Source organism: Cryptosporidium hominis (assembly GCF_000006425.1).
Source record: "Cryptosporidium hominis TU502 chromosome 3 CHRO013041, whole genome shotgun sequence".
NCBI classification, from domain to species: Eukaryota; Apicomplexa; class Conoidasida; order Eucoccidiorida; family Cryptosporidiidae; genus Cryptosporidium; species Cryptosporidium hominis.
In genome coordinates this window covers 1-9,672 of record NW_667187.1, presented here as the reverse complement: position 1 = coordinate 9,672, position 9,672 = coordinate 1, and the positions used below count along the sequence as shown (strand labels likewise).

The following is a 9,672-nucleotide window of genomic DNA, read 5'->3' as shown; positions in this document are numbered from 1 at the left end:
TCTCAAAGAACTTCCTTAAATAATTTTAATAATAATATTAACAATAATGAGTTGGGTTTAATTCAAAGATTTAAAGTACAGGATAGAATTAATATATTGCCATTAAAATTCAAGAGCTTAAATGATAAGTTATATTCATTATTTTATTATCCATACATATTAACATCTGATATTTGTTTAAGTATATGTAGAGGAAATTCTGATTATACAGTGGAACTAATAACATTATTGACTTGTGCTTTAAGATATCATACAATAAATACAGGTTATTCAGAAGATTTTCAAAGATTATTTCAGAATACTGATCCATTCTTTATAATAGATGAGTTAATGGTTTCAATTTCAGGAGGTAATGATGAGATTCCAAGATCAATATTGTATTACGAGACACCACAATATTGTTATAGTTTGTTACGTTGTTTACATAGGGTATTATGTTGTTGCCCAAGAATTGTTGGTATTTCAAGATTAGTTTCAACTTTAATTAATTTGATTGATGTAATATTACCACTTTATGATTTAAATGGTACATTATGTTCAAGATCAAAGAATTTTGATGGCCAGTTAAGTACTATAGGGAATAATAGGGGGGGTATGACAGGAGGTGATATAGGCAAATGCGCATTATTAATGAGAAATGTGGCATTTCAGGTAGTATTTGATATAATGTGTATATTAAGTGATACATCTCAAGTATTCTATGTTATTAGAGTTTTAGTTAAAGTTCGAGATTGGTGTGGATCATGCTTATTAGATTTAATAAGAAGGTGCCAAAGACTTGCATCACAAAATAGTGAGACGGGGAATTTAAATAAAAGGACTTTAAGTACCTATAATAGCCAATTAAAGAGTAATAATATTGGTGGAGTAAATGGTTTGACAACAGCAGTAAATCAAAAGTATGATAAGTTGGATTTAAGGACAAGAGTTGGCGCAACAGGATTATTACAAACTTCAAATAAAAAGATTAGTGAATTAGGTAATGTTAATAATACTTCAGAAGGTTCAAAACTAGTACAGAATTCAAGCTTAGTTGGAGGAACTAGTGGTAGTGTTGCATCATATAATTCAGGAATTGATTTATCTTCTTATCTTAATATAGGAGGATTAAGAGAGTTTGATTTGGAAATAGTGAACCCATCGTTTTGGAGTGCATCAAAAATATTGGAGATTGCAGGTATAAATAGAAAATGGATAACAGGTCAAATTGGTAATTCAGGTAACAATTATATAAGTATGAATTTCACTGGTGTAGGGGTTGGCGGAGGTGGAATCATTAATGGTTTGAATGATAATAATAGCAGTAATATGTCAATAAGTAGTGGAATATCTTCTGGATTATCCAGTGATATAATAGTATCGTCAAAAACTACTCAGGTAATTTTTAACAGAAGCGAAAATATGGGAAGCAATAATAGTGGGAGTTCTGGATTAGGTGGTGCATTGAGGACTGATGTAATAGGAGGATCAACAAAATCTATTCCTTCTACTAACACTAATATTATTACTGCTACGACCAATGCTACTGCTAATGCTACTGCCACTACTAGTGCTACTAATGCTGCTACTGTTGTCACATCTTCTACAACAGCCTCTTCACCTTCAGCAATAGCAATAGGTGTAGGGAATATATCATCATCAGGTTCATCTAATTATGGAAGTATTTCATCGCCAAAAGCAGTGGCTCTTCCTTCATCAAATTATTGTTATGATTACAGTAGTGAAGATGAGGAGAATGAAGATTATGATTTTGATGATATAGACACTAGTAGTGATGAAGATAAAAGTATAGTAAATTTCAAAGGTAGTGAAAGAAGAAGAGGGAGTGGAAGGTATAAGTTTGGCGGAGGATATGCTGAAGAAGATAGGAGAAGAGGAGAAGAAGAAGATGATGATAGCGATAATAGTAGCGGTGAGGATGGTGATGATGATTACTGGGAAGCAGATCAGAAATTGCTAGAATTGATAAGACTTCGTCCAACCAGTTCAATAATAAATGCTCAGCCTCCAACCGCTGGAATACTTCGTAGGACTGTTTCATCAGATGTGAGTATAAGTAAAGGAACATTTTCAAAAATAGGAAGTATATCATCATTATGGACGAAACATAATTCTTCCCCTCCAAAGGCTTTATCTTCAATGAAAAGAGTATGTTTTGCTGAAGTGGCGCAGATATATTAATACAAATAACGTATATACATTCCATATTAATAAAAGAGATTTGACTCAACTTTAATGTATTTTAGTTTAACCATTTGATTAATTTTTTTAATAATTGATTTATTATTAATATTAATAAAAATATTGATATATAGACAATTTAATATTTCTCTTAAAATTTAATTATATAAAATCTATGAATATATATAAGTATGCAAAGACATATACAAAATGGAAAATGTAAGAATAATTGTTTAAAATGTTTTTATATATTTATTTACGAATCCGACTGGGACAAAAGTAAATATGAAAGAATATTTGGTGGGGAGATTTGATATATGAGTTTTTGTATTACCGGTATTAATAGATAAGTGATGACGTGTCATTTATTTATTAAGTATTTATTTTGAAAATAGTCTGAATAAATTGAATGAAAATTAAAAAGAAAGAAATCAAGTGAAATATTGTTTTTTTTTGTATTATACTTAATGATATTAATATTGAATAGATATAGGTTATACACGTATTCTTTAAGAATATCTTTGAATAATTTTAGATTTATATTTCTATGTTATTAATTTTGAATTTAATTACATATTTTGCATGACATGCATGCAATATTGTTTATTGTGGAGGCAATTTCAGGGCCAAATGTCAGAAGCTTTGGCGGGAAGGTGGGGCGTCATTTTTTTATTTTTAATGAAAAAACAAAAAAGATGTAGATAGATATAGCTGGGTGGATTGGTTATTTGAATGAAGAAAGTGCAGATGAGAGTATAATATTACTGGATAGATGATATGAATGAAAGAGTTGTTGTGCTTATTATTTGAATAAATATTGGAAATATTTTTTGAAAATTATTTAAGATAAAAGAAAAGGACATTAAAGGGAAAATAAATTGGCTCCATAATAATAATAAAAAGAGGAATAAAAATAAAATAAATTAATTCCATTTAAAAAACGAGAATAAAATAATATTTTTAATTATTTAAAAGAAATATAAAGAAAATTGGTTTAAGACAGTAACAAAAAGTTATAGCTCTTAAATTTTAATTTGCCAATTTTTTTTTCTTTGAAATTCAATTAAATTTAAAGAAGATTTAGATTTCGATCTAGACAAGGAAAAATGTTTGCTAATCAGGATGATTTTTGGACTTCAGATGAGGAGGAGGAAGAAGAGGAGGAGGTAGAAGAAGAGGAGGTAGAAGAAGAGGAGGTAGAAGGAGAGGAGGTAGAAGGAGAGGAGGTAGAAGGAGAAGAAGATAAAGATGAAGAAAAGAATGATCAAAATAATGATTTGGATATGGTTGAAGAAAAAGTTTCCAGAATCAGTCTAAAAGAGGGTAAGGAAAGAGAGGAGAATGGTGAGGAAGAGGAAAGAAAGAAAAAGAAGGGATTGATCAGGAAGAAATGGAGTATTGAAGATGAACGAGATGTTTCTGATTTCAGGGAAATAATAGGTTATGAGCCTTTTAAGAAAGAAGATTTGGATGATTCAGAAGATTTGGAGAATGTGGTATTAAAATATCCCTATGAATTGGATGATTTTCAGAAAAGAGCAGTAATTAATATACATAATGGAGACCATGTTTTAGTTGCAGCTCACACTTCAGCAGGAAAAACAGCAGTAGCAGAATATGCAATAGAGTTAGCTAATAAAAATGGAAGGAAGGCAATATATACATCTCCTATTAAAGCTTTAAGTAGTCAAAAATATCGAGAATTTTTGAATAGATTTAGAGAATATCCTGCACATTCATCATTTACTCAGAGAAACAGGATTGGAATAATTACAGGAGATGTGAGTATTAATCCTGATGCACAATGTGTAATAATGACAACTGAGATTTTGAGGACAATGCTATATAGAAATGATCCTTGTATTGAACAAATTCAGACGGTAATATTTGATGAGGTTCATTATATTAATGATTTGGAGAGAGGCGTTGTTTGGGAAGAGGTATTGATATTATTGGATCCAAAAGTTCAACTGGTTTTGTTATCAGCAACAATTCCAAACTATATAGAGTTTGCTAATTGGATTGGAAGGATTAAACAAAATACTGTTTATTGCATTCGAACTTTACATAGGCCTGTTCCTTTGAAACATTATCTTTACATTTACGAGAAATGTTTCCAAATAATGGATGAGAATAATAAGTTCAATATAAATGGATACAAGGAAATGCTGGATTTTATTAAAACTTCAAAATCTAAGAAGAGTATTAGTAGCTTAAAAAGCAAGGTCAGTAAGCTCAGTTCGTCAATATCTAAGGCAAACTCATCTCAAGAAATTCAGTCTCAAGAAGACCCAAATCAAGAGGATCCCAGCCAAGAAGACCAATCCCAAGAAGACCAATCCCAAGAAGACCAATCCCAAGAAGCTAAAGTTGAAGACAACAATATTGCAATGCTTAGGATCTCAACAATTAACAAGCAAATCTCGTCTTCTGCAGGAGCAAAGGGAGGATCTGGGGGAATTCTTTCTAGTGCAGAAACCAAATTCAAGACTGAAGTTTACAGATTACAAGTGTTCTTGAAGCTCTTGGAGAAAAATGATCAATTACCTGTCATACTATTTGGATTTTCTAGGAGAAAAGTGGAACAATTAGCAACCAATTTACCAAATCTCAACTTTTTATACAATCATAATGAAAAAAGTAATGTTATTACATTTATTAAAGAATCTACAAGTAAATTAAATGAATTGGATCAAAAAATTCCTCAATTATTACAATGTAAAGAATTAGCTTTAAGAGGAATAGGAATTCATCATAGTGGAATGCTTCCAATTATCAAAGAAATGACTGAGATCTTATTTACTAGAGGATTAATCAAAGTATTATTTGCAACTGAGACAATATCTATGGGAATTAATTGTCCAGCTAGATCTATTGTATTTACTAGTATTAAAAAGTATGATGGAAGAAAAAATAGAATACTTCTTTCTTCTGAATATACACAAATGTCAGGAAGAGCTGGAAGAAGAGGTATTGATACTTTTGGTAATGTATTTATATTTAATTCATCGCATGAAACAATACCAGAATGTATTGATATTGTAAAAATGATGCTTAATACTTATTTACCAGTACAAAGTAAATTCAGATTAACATATCAGATGATACTTCAACTTTCTTGTAGACATTCACTTAAAATTGAAGATATGATGACTAAATCATTTAAAGAAATGTTCAGATCAATTAATCTTCCAATATTTCATCGAAATTTGAATAGAAAGCTTAAAAGACATCAAATCATACTTTCAAAATTACATTCTATATTAGAATCATATAATAGTAATTTGGTTATTTCTAATTATAATCAAAGAAATACAAATCAAAATATAAATCAAAAAGATGAATTTCAATTTGAATCTGATTCTGAATCTTTATTAAATATTATTAATGGTTTAATTTCAACTATTGAAACTTCAAATTTAATTTCTGGTCAATTATTTCAAAAACTATGTAATTCTTCAATTAATAAGAATATACTTTCTCAGAAGATTCTTAATCCTGGAAGATTAATATTATTCAATTCTTTTTATTTGACTGGTAAATCTTTACCAATGTTTGCAAATATTTTGGAATATAATCCAACATCAACACTTTCTTCTATTATTGTTTATTCACAAGAATTTATTGATTTTCAACTTTCATCAAATAATTATCTTTCAAAAAATATTATGGATGGTAATAATAATAATAATAATAATAATAAGGGAATTGGTGATTCTAATAATGATATTCAATTTTATGATGTTGNTGAAGAAAGTATTNAAAATTATCAAAATTTTAATAAGAATNGACAAATAAGTGTAGTACAAAACTTGATAGATNTTGATAGATCTAAAAAGAATAATAATCAAAGAAATTCTTCTTCATCATATTCTTCAAAAAACTCTACAACAATCAATTTGATTCATTATTCAACATTTAATTCTCAGAAATTATTGATTTCAACATCTTTATATAATGATACAAATATTATTGAAATCAATCCATTATTTAAAAATATTAATAATTATTATATTTTCCAAAATGTTCCATTAGAACTTTTTATGTTCATTTTTGATTTTAATGCTTCAGCTACAAATAATCAAACAAATCTTCTTAAAAGTATTAATTTTAAAGATATTTCCATATTACATAACATTGCAATTTTACTTAAAAACTCTGTTCAAGACTTTTTATCAAATCAGAATAGTATGAATAATATGAATGGTAATTGTAATAATTCTTTAAAAAATAATAATTTAGGAAATTCTGGTATAAATCCTAATATTGCTCCAAAACCAAAGAATAAGAACAATAAAAAAGGTATGAAGGTAAATCTTTTTGAATTCATTAGTCATCAAGAGCAACAAAACCAACAATTAAATACTAATCGTGGAAATATTACCGAATATTCTTCATCATCTTCATCTTCAAATATACCAGAAAACTGGCCAAAATTATTACCTATTTCCAAAACACTTAAATCAATAGAAATTGAATATTATGAACTTTTACAAAGATATAATGATCTTTTCCCAGAATTTGTTAATAATCATATATTCAAAAATTGCTATTCATTTATTATTGAAGAAAATAATAATCATAATGATAATAATGATAATAATACTATGATTCAACTTGTTGTTGAACTTAATAAATTGGATCATGAAATATCAATTTATAAACATTTCATAAATGATGAAAGTTTGGATGATTATCCAGAAATGAAACTTAAAATACAATTATTAATTGAAAAAGGATTCCTTAATGAAAATCTTACTATTACAACTAAAGGTAGAATTGCATCAGAATTACTTACAAGTGATGAACTTACTTTAATAGAAATATTACTGAATGGTATGTTACATAAATTAAATAATATTCATGAAATTACGGCTATATTGTCTTGCTTTGTATTTCCTGAAAAAATGGAATCATTATCAAATTCAAATACTAATACAAATAATAATAATAATAACAGTATTCTTGGTATAGATAGACCTTCATTACCTTCTGTTGAACTTTTGAATGCTCATGATGAGCTTATTAATATTCATACAGATTATGAAAAAACTCATTATAAACATCAAATAAATTTGGATACTGAACATTTTTGGTCTTTATGTAATGATAAATTTATGTTAATTGCTTATAAATGGTCAAATAAAGAATCACTTAAAGAGATTATGGAATTTGTACATAATTCTGAAATGAATTTACATGAAGGTACAATTGTTAGAACAATTTTAAGACTTGATGAACTTGTTAGAAAACTTATAATAGCAGCAAAAATGATGGGAGATAAAATACTTGAGGAAAAATTATGTTTAATACATGAAAATATTGCCAGAGATATCATTTTTATGACTTCTCTTTACTTTAATTCCAATTAGAAAGAAAATAAGAATAATAAATTCATGAACAAAACTATACAAAATCACGATTTGATATTAGAAATAAAATTTATTTTAGTTAGAAAAGGTTTAAGTAAGTTTTTGTAAGGTTTTATGTTTGATAGTTTTTAGTTTTGGGTTTTGGGGTTGTTAAAGTTGGTTTGGGGTTTCAGAGCTTTTTTGGTTGTGTTAAGAACTAGGGTTTTGGCCTTTAAGGGTTGGCTTGGGGTTTCAGAGCTTTTTGGCTTGTAATAAAAAACTGGGATTTCGGATTTTTTGGCTTAAAATAAAGAATTAAAGTTTTGGCCTTTAAGGGTTGGTTTAGGGTTTCAGGGCTTTTGGTTTGTGATAAAAACTAGGATTTTGGCCTTTAAGGGTTGGTTTAGGGTTTCAAGGCTTTTTGGCCTCCAAGGGTTGGCTTAGGGTTTCAGGGCTTTTGGTTTGTGATAAAAAACTGGGATTTCGGATTTTTTGGCTTAAAATAAAGAATTAAGGTTTTGGCCTCCAAGCGTCTTAGGGCTTTAAGCTTCGGGTCTTACCTAGAGCCTCAACCCTTTAAGATTTTTTTTTTTTTTTTTTTTTTTTTGAAAATTTAAAGTTAAATAAATACTTACTTAATTATAATAACTCAATAGACTTTCAACAATAATTAATATAACCAATTTTATTACTACTTTTAACAAAACCCTTAACAAAAATAATAAGACTTTATATATATATATATATATATATATATATATATATATGGTTTTAACATGATCACCAATAATATCAAGAAATTTATAATAAAAAATTAACCAACTATTAATATTCCCAAATCATCATTGCATTACTAATTGGATCATAATCATCATTAACTTTCTCTTCTTCAACTTGAATTTCTTCAATTTGAATTTCTTCATATTCCTCTTTATTTTCATTTTTATTCTTTTCATTATTTATAATTTCTTCATTATCTCTCATTCTATCATTTAATAATTGTTTTATTTCATTTTTAAACATAATTAATTCAATTCTATTATATTTAATAATTTTATTATTATTATTATTATTATTATTATTATTATTATTATCTAATTGTTCATTATTAAATATCTTATATTTTTGACTCATTTTTAAAATTAATAATGATAATAAATCAGAATTTATTAATTCAATTTCATCAATTTCTTTTATTCTATTAATCATTAAATCAATTTCTTCTTTTATTTCTTCATCATTTTGATAATATTTTCCAAAATATAACATTATTTCAATTATTACTTCTCCAATTAATTCTATATTTAAATTAATTCCATTATATTCATTATAATTATTTCCTCCAATTTTAATCTTATTTTTATAATAATAATAATTATTATTATTATTATTATTATTGCTATTATTCATATTATTCATATTATTATTATTATCATCATAATCTTCATTATAATCATCATCTTCATTATTAATATCAATAATATTTTCTATTGTTAATAATATTATTCTTATTAGTATATTATCCACTAGTTTTAATAATAATAACATGTTATTATTATTATTATTATTATTATTAAAATGATTTATATTCAATAATAATATTTGTATCATATCATTTATTATCATTAATACTTGTATTTTATTATAATTATAATAATAATTGTTATTATTATTTTCATCATTAATATTATAATTATTATCTGAATTTTTTTTTAATAATATCAAATTTTTATTTATATTATTATCATTAATATTATTTATTATCATTGATGATAATCCTCTTAAATTAGGATGTATATTTCCAATTCTATAAATTCTCTCATTTTGTTTATTTTTCTTTAATAATATATTATTATTAATTATCATTTTTTCATTTTTTTCTTCATTTAATATTGAACAATTTTCATCAATTATATTATTATTATTATTATTATATTGAAATCTATCATTTAAATTTTCATAATAATATTCAATCATATTATTATTAATATGATTCATTTTAATTCCATAATTCTTCATTATTAATATATAAAAATCTTTAAATTTTTTGATTAATATTAATTCAATCATCTTCTTTTTAAGATTATTATTATTATTATTATTATTGTCTTGATTTTTTAATAGTAACATTGTTAAATTG

The 9,672-nt window shown here is 25.8% G+C and overlaps 3 protein-coding genes across 3 annotated transcripts; 2 read left to right on the top strand and 1 right to left on the bottom strand.

Moving 5' to 3' along the window:
* Positions 1 to 330: 330 nt before the first annotated feature.
* On the top strand, positions 331 to 2,181 carry Chro.30041 (hypothetical protein). Its single annotated transcript, XM_661040.1, has 1 exon — positions 331 to 2,181. The coding sequence occupies one exon, from the start codon at positions 331 to 333 to the stop codon at positions 2,179 to 2,181; it is 1,851 nt and encodes a 616-aa protein (XP_666132.1).
* Positions 2,182 to 3,287: 1,106 nt separating this feature from the next.
* Chro.30042 (DEAD/DEAH box helicase) lies at positions 3,288 to 7,553 on the top strand. The annotated part of the gene is made up of 1 exon (XM_661039.1): positions 3,288 to 7,553. One exon carries the CDS (start codon positions 3,288 to 3,290, stop codon positions 7,551 to 7,553), a length of 4,266 nt encoding a protein of 1,421 aa, XP_666131.1.
* An 804-nt stretch (positions 7,554 to 8,357) lies between these two features.
* On the bottom strand, positions 8,358 to 9,662 carry Chro.30043 (hypothetical protein). Its single annotated transcript, XM_661038.1, has 1 exon — positions 8,358 to 9,662. One exon carries the CDS (start codon positions 9,660 to 9,662, stop codon positions 8,358 to 8,360), a length of 1,305 nt encoding a protein of 434 aa, XP_666130.1.
* Between the last annotated feature and the right edge of the window lie 10 nt (positions 9,663 to 9,672).